Source organism: Erigeron canadensis, chromosome 4 (assembly GCF_010389155.1).
Source record: "Erigeron canadensis isolate Cc75 chromosome 4, C_canadensis_v1, whole genome shotgun sequence".
NCBI classification, from domain to species: Eukaryota; Viridiplantae; Streptophyta; class Magnoliopsida; order Asterales; family Asteraceae; genus Erigeron; species Erigeron canadensis.
Window position 1 is genome coordinate 35,895,282 of NC_057764.1, and position 15,846 is coordinate 35,911,127.

Consider the following 15,846-nt stretch of genomic DNA (forward strand, 5'->3'; position numbering starts at 1 on the left):
CTTTTGAATCGGTTTATTGTTATCGGATTCAAGTTTTTTATTTTTGGGTTTTCATTGTTGCTTGTAGATTGTAATTCTAATGAAACTAACTTTTTCTTCATGGGCCGTCGGGATTTGTCTCTGCGGAGGAAAAATTTTTATGGGTATAGAAATTGTTAGTGTCTCGATTTATTTTTTTCTTAGCCGACAGATAATGGTTATATAACTTACTCATATACTAATTTTTATGACCCATTCATTATGGAAGGGATAAATGATTATTGACTTTTACTCATATAATGGAGAAGAGAGTAAGACGACTGAATAAAGAATAAACAATTAAATTTTTAAGCCTGTCAAAAAGCTTACTAAGGGGGCTGTATCTTTCGTGATTTTTGTTTTAACAATGATCTTGTTTTGAAATACTATATTTATATCTATATCTATAATCTATAATACTTTATAAAACAAACCCAACCCCCTTCTTACTTAATTAAGATTTTGAGATACTTGAATTACCCTCACAAATTCAACGTTCTTCTCATTCATCTATTGAATGTACCCAAAATACCCCTAATAATTTCAACCCACACAGATCTACGTTTAAACCCTAATCTAATTATAAATTTACATATATACAATATTATACAACAAATCTCAATATTTTGAATTTTAAGTTTCAATATTCCACAATTTATCATAACCACATTAGATCAATTAATAACTTACACTACTTGTTGCCCCCTCCATCACCACCAATCACCGCTGCCAACATCGTCACCGCCGTCAACGCTATCGTCGCACGCCAACATTCATCACTGCCACCGTCGCCGCCATTACATCACCAACACCACTGTCACCTCCACCACTACCGCTACAGTCGCACGCCACCACCACCGTCACCACTATCACCGCTGCATCTCGCGGGTACCGTTCTAGTATTATTGATAGGAATTGATGATCCTGTTCTTAAATTTGCTATTTATCTTAAGTTTTTAATTACTATTATGAAAAAGAAAAAGAAGAAGAAAAACGACTAAAATTTTGACTTAATTGTGGTTAACTAATGCATATTAGCCATATGACATGGAAGGTCTACATGTAATGGCATGCCAATTAGTATAAAAATGTTTGTAAATTGTTAGTCATTGTATCATTTCTCACTTAAATCACAAATTTATTTCAAGTCCACTTATTTTATAAAATACCCTCCCAAGTAGGGATGAGAAAAAGATCCGAAACCCGTGACCCGACTTGAAACCGACTCGCCCAAAGGGCTAACGGGCCGGGTCACGGGTCAAGCTTTTGTTGCATTTTCGGGTCACGAGTTGCGCGGGTCGAGCCGAACCGGGTCAAGCCAAAAACAAAAAAAAATGAAAGAAACCCGTGACCCGCACACGACCCGCCCGAACCATCACTGGCTGGGTCACGGTTCCGATTTTCATACACTTGCGGGTCGCGGGACGGACCAGGTTTTGACGGGTCGGACCATTTGCACATCGCGTCCCAAGTAAGAATTATTGAAAAATGGCCCATGCATTTTAATTAACCACTATAACACATCTCATCCCTCTTCTTGAACTTTTTTGCAAAAACAGTCCAAAAAGCATTAAATTTTTGCGAGAATCGTCTCTACTTATAAACCCTTTTCTTTTTAAAAGAACACAAAAAGATCCCAAATATGTAATTCATGAGAAGATGGGGAGCATTTAAGATGGAGTATATCTCTAATAAACTACGGATTGGATTTCTCTATGGTTATAATTAAATTATCCAAAGTTATAACTTGCGACGGGAACAAAATATTTGCTTTGTTGGCGGATTTTTAACCATGTTTGAGACATTTGATTTTTCAACTTTAATAATATTAGAGCATCCTAATCAATAAACTACGGCCTAACCTCTAGCTTCTGCAACAATATCCAGACCACCACCATTGCAACAAGCTCCTCCATTGTAAATTTAAATCTGATTATTTAATGTGGTAATTAAAAGAAATTTCTTATACATTAGGTGTTAAATTGAAAATAATTATTTAGATTCTTTATTGGTTTTAAAAAATGTAAGTATTGCTATAAATAAAAAGTTGCAAACTTAATATGAGAATTTATAGTCATATCTCACTATATACAAGAGATGATAGCTTTATGATTATATGTAGAATATATTTAAATGACAAGTCATCTTTTTCTTAGGTGTATTTTTATATGTATTTGCATTATTAATGGTTACTTTAAAGTTTGTTAAAACTTTTTTTTAGGGATTTAATATAAGAGTTTTGTTAGTAACAACATTTAGGGTTGTCAGTAAAAACTAATTTGGTGCATTAAAATTTGTATCTTGCTGTTAGAAAAATCAAAGGACGGTTCTTAATATATAATGTACAAGTTTTTAAACATGTAATAAGTTGTTAGTGACAGCCCTTAAGGCTGTCATTATCATTTTTCTTAATTAATATACTTTGAAACTTAAGAAACTCAATCTCTTATATTAGGCAATACCAATGTTTCGTTATTATCGTATATCTTATCATTAATAGACGAGTTCGTCATTCATAAATATCCATTATACTTCATAAAAATTCATTAGCACTTTCATGAATATGTTTTTCAGGTTTATAGTGTGTTGTCTTTTTGGCAAACTTCTATGTAATACTCCGTATTAATTTAGTTAAATAAATATCCAAACTAATTATATCTTAATGCTAACCATCGATCATTAATAAATAAAACAGATATATACCAACTAATATTTAAACAAATTTTGAAATTTAAAATTTTACAAATTTAAATTTTATTTCGCCTTGACTATTAATAAAAGTCAAAGACATGCAAACATTGTTAGATGTTTGATTGTATCTTAAACATTAAGTTTTAGTCATGTTCAACAATTAAGAGCAAGAAAAAGTTGAAGGTTATTGTATTGGACAAAAACGAAAACCTTATCAATACTACTACTAATTTGATTTTTATAAAAGTATTAGCATATCTCTATTATAGTTGAATTATATCTTATTTTAATTTTAATGGTATCATTTATGTTTTTTGATTTGTATTGTTGCTCATATTTACTTTATGAAATTAAAAATATTTGAAGTGTTTTGTCTTTATATAAAGTTTTCATATGTAAATACATTCTTGCATACTATTATTATAAGTTTATAACATTTTTTCCTGACTTGTGCATCGCACGTTAAAATCGTGATAGACTTAATAAAATTAAACTACGCATTCGAATTTTGAAAATTCAAAGGTACTAGCCGGTTTTAAAGATAGGTATAATAGTTGATTAATAAATATTAAGTAAACTTATTATGTGAATGTTATATAAAGTTATTAAATTAAGATATATTATGAATTATTAAAATTTATTTTTAGCTAATAATTATTATATAATTATATTTTTTTAACCAAGAGTTTAATCTAATACAAATAAATGAACTCGATCAATGACAAAACATAACTAAAAGTTTTAATGAGAATCATAAAGTAACCGGTTTTTATTAAAATCAACCGTGTATATGAGATAGTTGGGAAGAGAGGGGGATAGGACCAGTGGGCAAAGTGGTAAAAGCAACTTTATGGAAGTTTGAATGGGAAAGCCCAAATGGAGTAATACTCCGTATCACGTACTGACTCAGACCTTTTACAGACATGGAAATGGACAAGAATGGAGTCAAAATGCCTTTCAATTCAATTGTCCCTCCCCTACAGAAACTGCATGCCTCTCGTGCTCTCTCGATATCTGCATCTATCTCTATTTTTCTTTTTCTTCCTTAAAAAGAATCTTGTGACAATTGTGATATGATATGTACTGAATTAATGAATTGTGTATAAAGAGTCGATTGATAGGGATGTGTTCGGATATATATATATATATATTTTTTAAACACCTACTTAATTTCAATGTGTTCGGATATACAACTCTCCTCATCATCTCCTCCTCGTGTTAATTAACATGATTATTTACTCGTTAGTTTTGTCACATCAGTTTTACTTGTTACATAAGTTTTATATCAATATTTTTAAACTGTCACATCAATTAACACACCATGTATGTATTTTTTCTCTTATAAAAGGTTCCCATCTAAAATTGATGAGCCAAAATAATTTCATGGATTAAGCAATGCACCGAAACAAACGAGGCAACGAGCCGGTCCCAATAATAATGTATGAATAGTTCATATAATGAAAGTTATGAACACATGATTAGTACTTTTAATACTCTACAAAGAGCTGTTAGTTTTTCCACTTCTCATGTATAGGTATGGTCTTTTCGTTATTGAGTTTTTTCCGGGACAGCCAAACGTTATACGTTATGAAAAGATAATACTATAATTGACTTCTTTTTAGGGATTAAATCCTAAAAAGAGTAAATGGTTAGAAATACGTCCTATATACCGTTTTGGTACTCATATCGTACATTGCATAAAAATCATTTCTGGTAACTTGTCATTTCCACACATGTATCACAAAATATAGTTTCTGCACTTGTTTTTGGCAAGTTTTGAACCCGTGATTTGCAACATTCGTCGGTAGGCTCATGTGGTCACATGGTAGTGATACCAGTTAATCTATGATCAATTTAATTTGTTTGAATCCTAGACTTCACACCAAGATACAAAAATTTATACCAAATAAACTAACCCCACATTGATATTGATATATGTATATATATATATGGTTTAGTTTATTACTTAGTGAATTATATCAAATGTTAAGCCAAGGTTTTTTTCGAACCACAAACTATTCAACGTCTAATTGTAAAGAATTTTTGAATGTCTATGATTGAATTAATATAATAAGTTCAATTAGTTATTACAATATTATTTAACAACTTAAAAAATTAAAAATAATAGTTCATACATCTGCATCATCAATAATTAAAACAATTAATTAAAAAATTGGTAAATGAATTAACTACCAACATCAATAACAAAACTAAATTTTTATATGTAATGGACAAATTACAATTAAAAACCAGTAGTTTATCTATACTTTACTCTATTATTCTCTAGAAATAAATTATACGCTATTCTCTTATCTTTTAAAATATTTTTCTTACATCCTCTAAATGAAATATTTACACCACGTGACGTCATTACCACCATTAACAGTCATCGTCATCACCACCACACCGCTGCCGTCGCCGCCATCACCACCACACCGCTGCCGTCGCCGCTTTCGTTTTATGCGTTCTCAGAGGGTATTTCTTGAGAATTCACTCAATTGTAACGTAGACTTGGTTAAAACAATGTAGTGTTACACTGAATTGGGGGGTTGAAGGAAGGGACCCTGCCCCCAGTATCCCTTAGCTTGGATACCCACCTATACCACCCCGTAAGGCTTTGGGTGCCGGTGAAACACCTTCATTTAATTATCACAGGATATGGACATCCATAAGGATCGAACCCTCGTCATTTAAGACTTCCCTTGTGAGCCATAAGCATCATGGGTAACGGGTATCACTGAGCTATTGCCACATTGATAGTGTTACACTGAATTGTTTAATCCTTGTATGATAAGTTAAAACAGATTTAAAATTTTTTAATTAAAGTAAAATTAAGTTTATTATTTTATATACATGAATTTATTATCAACATTAAATGAAACTCATATTTTATATGTAGAAAAATATAAGACAAATTCAATTTTATATATGTAATTAATAATTGATAATAAAACTCAAATTTCAAAGATTAACTTATAATTTACATTAAAGTAACTAAAGTAATAATTTTTGGCTTCTAGTATTTTATTAGATGAATATTTATATTTATAATATTCTTATTGTTAGTTTAAAAAATAGGAAAAAACTTTTTGGTCTCTTCTAATGGTGACACGTCATTTAATGGGTTAGTTGCCGTTTGTTTTTATTTTTTTTTCCTCGCCAATAAAATTTGCTTTTATATGTAACTAATTGTGTTTATTTAATCCAATATTGATTATGACGTGTTAATTTAATCATGTTTGATAAAAATATTTAGTACGAAATAATGTAACATATAGAATAAGGGTCCGATCTTTTTGATTTTCTTAGTTTAATTGACTGAAAAATTTTCAACCATTGGAATAAAAAACAAAAGTTAAGATTTTCAACCATTGCTAATCTTTCATTTCAATTAATATTTAATTTGATTAATCAATTGGAAAAAACTTGTAGAATCCTCACCCCATATTAAAATCAAGAAATGAGTTGAGACCTTGGATAAACTCATCCTTGTGGCCCACATAGTGTATTTAGAAGATACCTTTGGCCACTGGTTTAAACCCGAGTGATCAGGGTTATCTTTTAAATCCACTATGTGGGTCCCGGGGACGAGTTTGCCCAAGATCTCGGGTTTGAGAATTGAGATTTTAATCTTAAAGGTATTTTTCATGAGAAAAGAGTTAAAGGTCTAAAAAATATCTGGTTAAGATTCTCTTTAACACGTCTAAATCAAAATTCACTTTACATAAAAGAAAAATTGAGTTTTGGGTCGGGGAAAAGCTAGAGACATGAGTAATGTTTTTGAGAAGGACACTAACATGTGGATATGTTGAAGTTAACCCCTAGAATATATATATATGTTTGTCTAGAGCTAGATCCCAAGCTAGCTAGGTAGCTACTATATATGTTTTAATTTCCTACGCCTGTGATTAAAGTCAAATTTTCACCGACTGTACATTAAAAGCCTGTTCCTTTTAGCTTTTAAGTTCTTTCCATAATCTATCTAGCTAGCTTACAAAAACCCTACAAACACACTCACACTTAGTTACACACATGTATAACACCTTAATTCAATTCATGCCTAGCTAGTCTCTCTATATAAACACACACACACAATTAACTATCTATATATATATGACCCAACATAGACAAGACCATTTTTATTAATTGACTTGATCAGTTTTAGTCCCCTGGTCTCATCAAAATGGCTGTTTTTTGTACGGCAATAATCTTGGTTGGTTTACTAATCTTGAACCATTTCTTGCCATTGTTGTTTGAAAACAAGAAACTTGGTGCTCTTCCTAGAGGATCCTTTGGATACCTCCCTCTTCTTGGTGAAACCCTCTCTTTTCTTAACCCTCATCCATCCACTTCATTTGGCTCTTTCCTTCAAGAACATTGTTCTAGGTAAGTTACCTTGATTGATTCATATATAATCTTTTTGTAAAAACTTACCATAATAAGAAAGGTTCTAGCTTGTTTTTGTACATACACAATTTTTTAATAGCAAGAAAATGTATATGTTTGATCAATTAGACTACTACTGATCATTTATATAAACTTTTTGTTTTTTGATGACCAGGTATGGGAAAGTATTCAAGTCCCATTTATTCTTCTCACCAACAATAGTATCATGTGATCAAGAACTCAACTATTTCATATTACAAAATGAAGACAAGTTGTTTGAATGTAGCTATCCAAAGCCCATTCATGGTGTTCTTGGAAAGATATCTATGCTTGTGGTTGTGGGTGATACCCACAAAAGGCTTAGAAATGTGGCCCTTTCTCTTGTCTCCACCATCAAATCTAAACATGATTTCCTTACCTACATTGAGAATTCCACCCTCCAAATCTTGGATTCTTGGAAACTCAAGACACAAGTCACCTTCTGTCAAGAAGCTAGAAAGGTTTGATCGATATATATATATATATAATTAATTCTTGAATATATCTTTTGTGTTATTAGTGATTGATTAATTGATATATATATATATATATATATATTTTTTTTTTCCACAGTTTACATTCAATGTAATAGTAAAGCAAGTCTTGGGGTTGACACCAGAAGATCCACAGACTGCAAAAATTCTTGAAGATTTTCTTACTTTCATGAAAGGGTTAATTTCTTTCCCACTCTACATCCCAGGAACTCCTTATGCAAATGCAGTTAAGGTAATTTGTATTTCACTAATTATTATTTTTTTAACATTATATGCATATTTTTTCAATCTTATAATTAGTATAATGTATATATAGTTCCCATGCAGTTTGATCACATATATAATTATATATCAAAATTTTGAAGCTTTCAAACTATATACTAGAGTACTACTAGCTCATTTGACATCAAAATGAAGTTGCATTTATCTGTTTGTTTGTAATATTTTTTATTTAACAATGTCTATATATATAGATACATTACAATATACACATTTAAAAACTTAACTACTCGTATATGATAGAAATGATATTTAAAAACATAATTATTGTTGTTTGCATCATTATCATGCATCAAATATCATCTTGGTATTGTAAAAGGAATAATAGCAAGAGGCATGTACATGTGATGATGAATTAACTTTGTGTTGGTGTCTAACTACTTTACAGGCTAGAATCAGAATATCAGCAAGTGTCAAGCAAATTATAAAGGAAAGAAGAAGAAATATTAATATTAATATTAATATTAATTCTACTCAACAAAAGGGGAGTAGTGATTTCTTGGAGATACTCCTTGGTGTTGATACCTTATCTGATGATGAAAAAGTTAGCTTTGTTCTTGATGCTTTATTGGGTGGCTATGAAACTACCTCTGTTCTAATGGCTATGGTGGTTTATTTTGTTGCTAAATCTCCATCTACTCTTGACCAGTTGAAGGTATCATATATTGAACTTACAATAATATAGTATATGCCACATTATGTACTCCATTTCTGCGTTTGACTTTTGAAAGTCAAAGATTTTTTCTAGTTTGTGGATTCAAAGTTGACATGGATTTCTTTTACAAAGAGTAAATATTCTAAGACTTAATAATCCTAATTGCTAGTAATATTGTTGAAGACTTTAAGTTGTAGTTTTTTCTGAAACTTGAAAAGTCAATGTGATCAAAATAATTTAAAATCACAATATAATGTAATGTAATTTGCATGCCCTTACCAAGTCAAATTTTCAGACTCTTTTTGCATCTACTAATTTTTAATTTTTTTTTTTTGTCATTATGTGTTAATAATAGGTTGAGCATGAGAACATCAGGAGCAAAAAGAAGAAAGATGAAAGCTTGAATTGGGAAGACTACAAAATGATGGCATTCACCCAAAATGTATATATATATATATATATATATATCTAATTATAAGCTTTTCTTGATTTTATTTATTATTAAAGATATATCTAACACTTTAGTTTTCAAGAGAAATACGAGTAATAATTATTAACCGTACGTACGTGTTCACAGATAATCATCAACATCAGTGTTTATTTTTAAAACTCATCTTTTAGATAAAAATATGAGATAATATGCTGCTAAAGCTGTTGTTATTGAGATATAAAATTTCTTTGAATATTGAAAACCTATATATATTCTTATTTAAAGAATATAATTAATCAAGTTGATTAGTTTAATGATGATGATGATGATGATGATGTCAATATAAACCTGGTACTCACTTTGCTTATGTTGATTGATTAGGTCATCAATGAGGCTCTTAGATATGGCAACATTGTCAAGTTTGTGCATAGGAAGGCACTTCAGGATATCAAATTTAAAGGTAAATTAAAATATCTATCTATCTATCTATCTTTTGAATTTTTTTTTTTATCATCCAGTTAAGACTAAATTAAATCAGCACAATAATCTACAAGTAATATATAAAGCTACATGTATATATAATAATAACTATCTAAATCATATTTTTACCATATAAGAACAATGATTCAAATATGCATGCATGGGTCAATTAAAATTTATGTATTTTAACTTATCTGTTATAATATTAATAATTGATATAAGTTATATTATTACTATAATTATTTTGTTGTCAAATGATATGATGCTGAAAATAGATATACCTTTTGTATATATTGTATGGTCAGATTATGTGATACCAGCAGGTTGGAAGGTCCTACCAATTCTAAGTACAGTTCATTTGGACCCATCTATTCATTCAAGTCCCTTGGAATTTCACCCTTGGAGATGGGAGGTAATATCTTACAATAATAAAACGTACTATCAATAATTAATCTCATTCTACTTGTAATTAGTGGATCTTTTGTATACACAAAATTCACGGACACCACGAATTAACACTACTTATATATATAGGATCAAGATCAAAGCGGCAAGAAATTTATGCCGTTTGGTGGAGGATCAAGATGTTGTCCGGGGTCTGAACTAGCTCGAGTAGAGGTTGCGTTCTTCCTTCATCACCTTGTCCAAAACTTCAGGTAATTACTCTATATATCATCCTTATTTAAATCAAGACTTGATCAATTGCCAATTTTAACAATATATGTTGGTAATGCAGATGGAAAGTAGAAGATGATGATGACCAACCAATTGCATATCCATATGTAGAGTTTCGAAGACGTTTAGTGATAAATTTGGACCGTTTTGCTCTTTGAATCATGCTATAGATTTTGGAAATGATCCATTTCTTGAGAGAATGATAATCCATCATCAAGAGTACTTTTTTTTTTATATGCTTTAAAGTTGTATCTCTAGTGTTGTAGCATCTTCTTTTGTCATACTTTTTATTTTGATTTTTTATATTAGTTATTACATAACTCATCATAAATAAAAGTGATCCATGGCATTTATATTGTACTAAAAACATAACAAGCATTTGCTTTATGTTCTTGTCTTTTTATTTGGGCACATCCCAAGGATAAAAGCATGTGAAAGATGGAAAAAAGTATCATTTAGACATCATTGTTTATGTTATATTATGACACTTTACGCACAATTATACAAATTATTTGACTACTTTACATTGCTAAAAATGAAGTCATCATAGTGTTAATTGGAAGTTTAAAATGCAAGGTTAGTACCAAGTTTTTAGCAGGGAAATGAGATGGCCTAAATGATAAGAATACAAGATACAATTACCAAAAAAATAAATTTCAATAATAATAATCAAAAATTATTTTACTGAATTATTTTCCCACCCTCAAATCATATGGTCTTTACTGTAATTGGACTCCTCACATAATGCTTTCCATCTGACCATTTTAGTTGTCCAAAAACATAGTCCCTAACTCTCCTCCCCTTCTTAGACTTCAAAGTAACCTTAAAGCTTTTTTCTTCACCAACCCTTTCAAACTTCAAGCTCTTGGGCTGAACCACGACGGATATGCCAGCCGGTCTAAAGACGTGCACCACGTAAGTGGCTGGCAAACCAATATTCTTAACGGTTCTAGTCACCGTGATTGAGCCATTGAGGTTAGGCACAGTAATTGATGGATAGTTAAAGTTTGTTAGACTAATGTTCTTTGATGGGCATACATATGGTGATTCTGAGAACTTTTCGATTTGAGACTTGGTGTAACCGAGTGCACACATGAAGTCAAGATGATCAGTTGTGGTCAGATCATAAACAAGACCAGGGTCCATGGCTCTGTTTGGTTGTACATGTCCTGCTCCATAGCTAAACGGTGTTGCTTTAACGTGGGAGGCGTTTGTCATTGGTTTTATCTCATTGTCACGCGTTCTTGCTACATTATAAAAGAAAACAACAAAATCAGAAGATAGTATGTACAAAGTAGTAAAAACCACACACTTATCATATCTAAGTTTATAGATTATACAAGAGTAGTAGGGTAGTCTCACCAGTGGTCATGATAGCTGATCTAATTGCCGCTGGACTCCAGTCTGGATGTAGAGTTTTGAGTAGTCCAACAATACCAGATACGTGAGGGCATGACATGGAAGTGCCCGATACACAATTAAACTGAACTCTACGTGTATCAAAATCTTGATTTGTAGGTCCTTGTGATTCTGTGTAAGCAGCAATTATACTTACACCAGGTGCAGTTATATCAGGCTGAACATTAATACAAGGGACAACGATCAAGATAATGCAACAACACCGAAATGTAACCTAAGGTAAAAGGTGGAGATGTTTCATATAAGTATATAACCTTAAGAATCTCTGGCGTTATGGTGTTTGGTCCTTTGGATGAAAAAGCTGCCATGAATGGAGCTGGCTTTGAGTCCAATTGAGTTGATGGATGTGTGATGTAAGCCATTGGCATCCTGTTGGAATTTATAGTTGTTGAATGACAAGTTGTACAAGAAAGCATAAAGAATTTGGTTTTTCAAGCATTTACACTATGTGGAGGCATGGCGAAAGTTAGAGGTGTAATACGGGCATATGGTAACAGGTCAAGATGATTTGTGATTAAACTAGTTCCATATATAGTTAAGGTCAAGATAGGATGAACTGGGTCGACCCGAAACCACTTTATTGTCCAATGTTAGACTTCACGCTAAGGATGATTACGAAAACTATATAATCACCACAATATATAACTTTCTGGATAAAATGATATGAGTTTTATCCAGTTTAGGTGACTGTCACATATGTTTAACCTGTTCGACTCATTGGCCTGTCCCCTTTTTAGTTGATCTTTTATCTGGCCCATTTAATTTGCTTAAAAAGGAAACAGATTGACCCACTCATAGGCGAATGAGTTTAAATTCCCACCTCTAACGAAAACCTGTAGGTGGCTTCTAATGAATGAGGGCTGTCAAAATAAGAGTTGTGATGTATACATTACTTGGTTGAATTGAGATAACGATAGACTGCAAGGCCGTCTGTGTAAGTAATGTGTGTAGCAGGGAAGACATGAGGATCTGCAATAATCTCATTCCCTGAAACATCATTATTAGCAAGAACCATTCCAACAGCCCCAGCTAAAGCCGCTTCTTGACCTTTGTCGACCCTGGCATTATCTCCACGAAGACACACCAAGATTTTCCCTTTTGCCTTTACAGGATCCAATGAACCAGCCTTACAAAGCTGTCTGCATTATGAACACGAAAACTACTAAGTTATACATCTTAAGCAACACGAGTCACTAATTTGTTTTACTTACGCGTCTTTAGCCTCTGCATGGGCTGCCTTGGCTTCTAAAGAGCTTATAATTGGAAATAATTTGTTTCTTGGCAATGCTTTAGCCGAAAGACTTTCACCCTGAAAGTCAGATTTGTTACCATCAACTAAAACAATCTGTCTGTGATTTATTAAAATGGTAATAAAAAAAACTGACCTTAAACCGCATTTTATTGCCCAAAACAGCATAACTAGGGAACTGGCGGTCCATGGTGCTAGCACCAACTGTGATTTGCCATGGGGCAATATTGGATACGGTGCCTTCATCGGGTCCTGAATTACCCGCAGAGCAAACTACAGCTATGCCATACCTAGCAGCATGAAAAGAGCCAATAGCAACACTATCGTTGAAAAAGGGAACTGCATCCCCACCAAGAGATACAGACAACACGTCTACCCCGTCCTGAATGGCCATATCAAATGCTGCTAATATATCAGCATCAAAGCACTCGTTTCCATTCACAGGAGGAAAGCAAACTTTATAAGCAACAACTCTGGCATTTGGTGATCCGCCTTTAGCTGTTCCATTCCCGTACCCAAATACACTAGCATCTGATACGAAGTTGCCTCCAGCCGTTGATAAGGTGTGGGATCCATGGCCTTCATGATCACGTGGCGATTCAAATGTGGAGTTTAGCGCTCCCACAACAGAAGCATAACCTTTGTTGAAGTATCTTGCTCCTATCAACTTCCTACACATAAGAAAACAAAGCATGAATAATCATAACATGAGTGTAACCTATTAGCCTAGTTGGGCATGCCACCTATAAGCTAGATTATCATATAGTGATGTAAAAAGTTGAAAATTCAATACATTTCAAGAGCTTAACCACCAACTTTAGACATTATAAACAAAAGTTGGGAATAAACTATGGGCAAATAAATTCTTGTAGGAACCTGACCGATTACAGTGGAAGGTGGCGTCTGCGCCATTTTGACAAACTCCTTTCCATTTTGTCGGAATCGGTCCCATCCCTTCATCGCTAAAGCTCTTTGACTCTGGCCAAACGCCTGCAGAAAACGTTGAAAATAGTTAGTATGATCAGAATAGAAGACAGCGTGCATTATATATTTTGTTGAACTTTGAGACCGAATAACAGTGGTATGGTCATCCTTTGATTACAGTTGTCTTTAATGATATTCTAATTAGTATATAATCTTAGAGTGAAATTTTACTACGGAGTATGTGAGAATGGCAGTTATTTTATAACTAGAAAAAGTGTAAAAAAAAAGGCCTCTGCAAAAAACTCAAAAATTTCCAATCTACTAGCTTTTGAAACTGAAACCAATTTAGATGCCAGTGCACAAAGCATGTGCACACATGATAGTGGCCAACAGGTAACAACTTTGCAGTATAATAGACCAAGTGCTTAAACTATCTAGATCAAATATGCTTGCTAATTTCAATCAATTATTACCTAGTGATCCCCACAACATAATCAATTGCCGATGCCGGCCATATGATGAACCAAGGGCCAGCTCAATCACCCAAATAATAGTGTATGCATATAATATTCCAAAAGTTAAGGTCTTTGGATGATAATGCACAATTAAGCCATTCGAGTAGCCAAATAAGTCAACGATACCAAACGGAAGAAGTTAAAACTAAACTTTCTTGGAAGAATATAACTAATAGCCAGTTGTCTACAATGAGTAAATTCATATCACAATCTTCAACAAAAATGTTGGACAATTAGTTAGCAATAATCAAACAAACAAATAGATTAATTAGAAAAAGTTTCTGAAACCTTTGTCTTGGTTACCAACACCATTAGTTAAACTATACTTTGGACCAATTAACATCACATAAACTATACTTTGAATACAAGTTATAACCTGACCTGTGTCAAGATTTGCTATGATAGTGTTTTCACCGAATCTAGCCTTCTTCCAGATCGAACCAGACGGAATTACACCATTATCTTCAAGTCCCATGAAGTCCCATGATCTAGTTGTATGCAATTTTCTACCTTTGTTCAAGAACACTGAGACTACAGTGTGATGGCCTGCATTGGATAATTATTTAATATACAGAAACAGAACCATCTTCACACTATAAAACAACAACAATGACATCACATTGGCCACTTACTGGCAATGTGGGCTGCTTCCTTATCTTCAAGCATTGCAGCAAAACCATTAATATGTCTTGTGTATGAATAAAAGATAGCATCTTTGGCCTTATCTTTACTATAAATCCAAAGTATATACCAAAAAAATAAAACAAGTTATATATAAATGAAAACAGGACATTGAGTTAATATATGCAGACTTGAGCGAAAAGTCGAATACATTACCTTCCTAAACAAGAACCAAGAAACTCATAATGAGTATCGCGTACTCGGTTTAAATCAGTTGAAGTAACATCATAGCCATGTGAATGAGCTCCCAAGTACACAACATATGACTAAAAGAAGAGAAAGGCAAGACAACTTGTAATCAAAATTTTTGAAATTTAAATGCATAAACATAACTTAGTATCAATATAAGTTGTTGATGCAATAATGGATGCTTACCCTTTTAGTAGCAAAGGTGGGTCTAAACAATAGTGTTGAAAAAAGAAAAAATGTGAGGATGAGAAGATAAAGAGGAGTGGCACTACTTGCTCTCATATTGTTGTAGTAGTGAAAGTAGTAGTAGTACTAGTTAGTGCCTAACTTGACCCCTCCTCCTCCTCTGTTACCTTCTTTCACAGGATAAAAATTTATGAGCACATGAACATCCCTTTTGCTCAAACTTGGTTTCTATTTAAAGACTTGTGTTGTACAGCTTCAGTGGACTAAAAAAGGCAATATATATATATATATATATGAAGTTTAATTTATACAAATTTATATAGTATATATTTTTCTAACCTTAAAACAAAAGGTTAAAAGATACAGCCTGGTGGTGTAGTTAGTTTTCTTAAGACAATACAATGTTTCACCAACACCCACATAAGCCTGTTAACTTAGGAGCATTTTATCATATTTTAGATCAAAAGAAAAGCATAGTAGCTTTTAAAGGCATTGGACCGGATGAATAGTGTTTAAAAATATACACTGTACTTTCT

The 15,846-nt window shown here is 32.5% G+C and overlaps 2 protein-coding genes across 2 annotated transcripts; one reads left to right on the forward strand and one right to left on the reverse strand.

The window, feature by feature from the left end:
• The first annotated feature begins 6,621 nt into the window (after positions 1-6,621).
• On the forward strand, positions 6,622-10,483 carry LOC122598110 (cytochrome P450 724B1). Its single transcript, XM_043770714.1, has 9 exons — positions 6,622-7,095; positions 7,271-7,595; positions 7,708-7,860; positions 8,296-8,562; positions 8,918-9,004; positions 9,374-9,452; positions 9,778-9,884; positions 10,007-10,128; positions 10,209-10,483. The coding sequence occupies exons 1-9, from the start codon at positions 6,893-6,895 to the stop codon at positions 10,303-10,305; spliced, it is 1,440 nt and encodes a 479-aa protein (XP_043626649.1). The 5' UTR covers positions 6,622-6,892; the 3' UTR covers positions 10,306-10,483.
• Positions 10,484-10,785: 302 nt separating this feature from the next.
• LOC122595538 (subtilisin-like protease SBT5.3) lies at positions 10,786-15,544 on the reverse strand. The gene is made up of 11 exons (XM_043767914.1): positions 15,311-15,544; positions 15,092-15,201; positions 14,887-14,984; positions 14,636-14,800; positions 13,697-13,805; positions 12,952-13,486; positions 12,778-12,875; positions 12,460-12,705; positions 11,821-11,935; positions 11,510-11,723; positions 10,786-11,394 (listed from the first exon to the last, which is right to left on the reverse strand). Exons 1-11 carry the CDS (start codon positions 15,404-15,406, stop codon positions 10,856-10,858), a joined length of 2,325 nt encoding a protein of 774 aa, XP_043623849.1. The 5' UTR covers positions 15,407-15,544; the 3' UTR covers positions 10,786-10,855.
• Between the last annotated feature and the right edge of the window lie 302 nt (positions 15,545-15,846).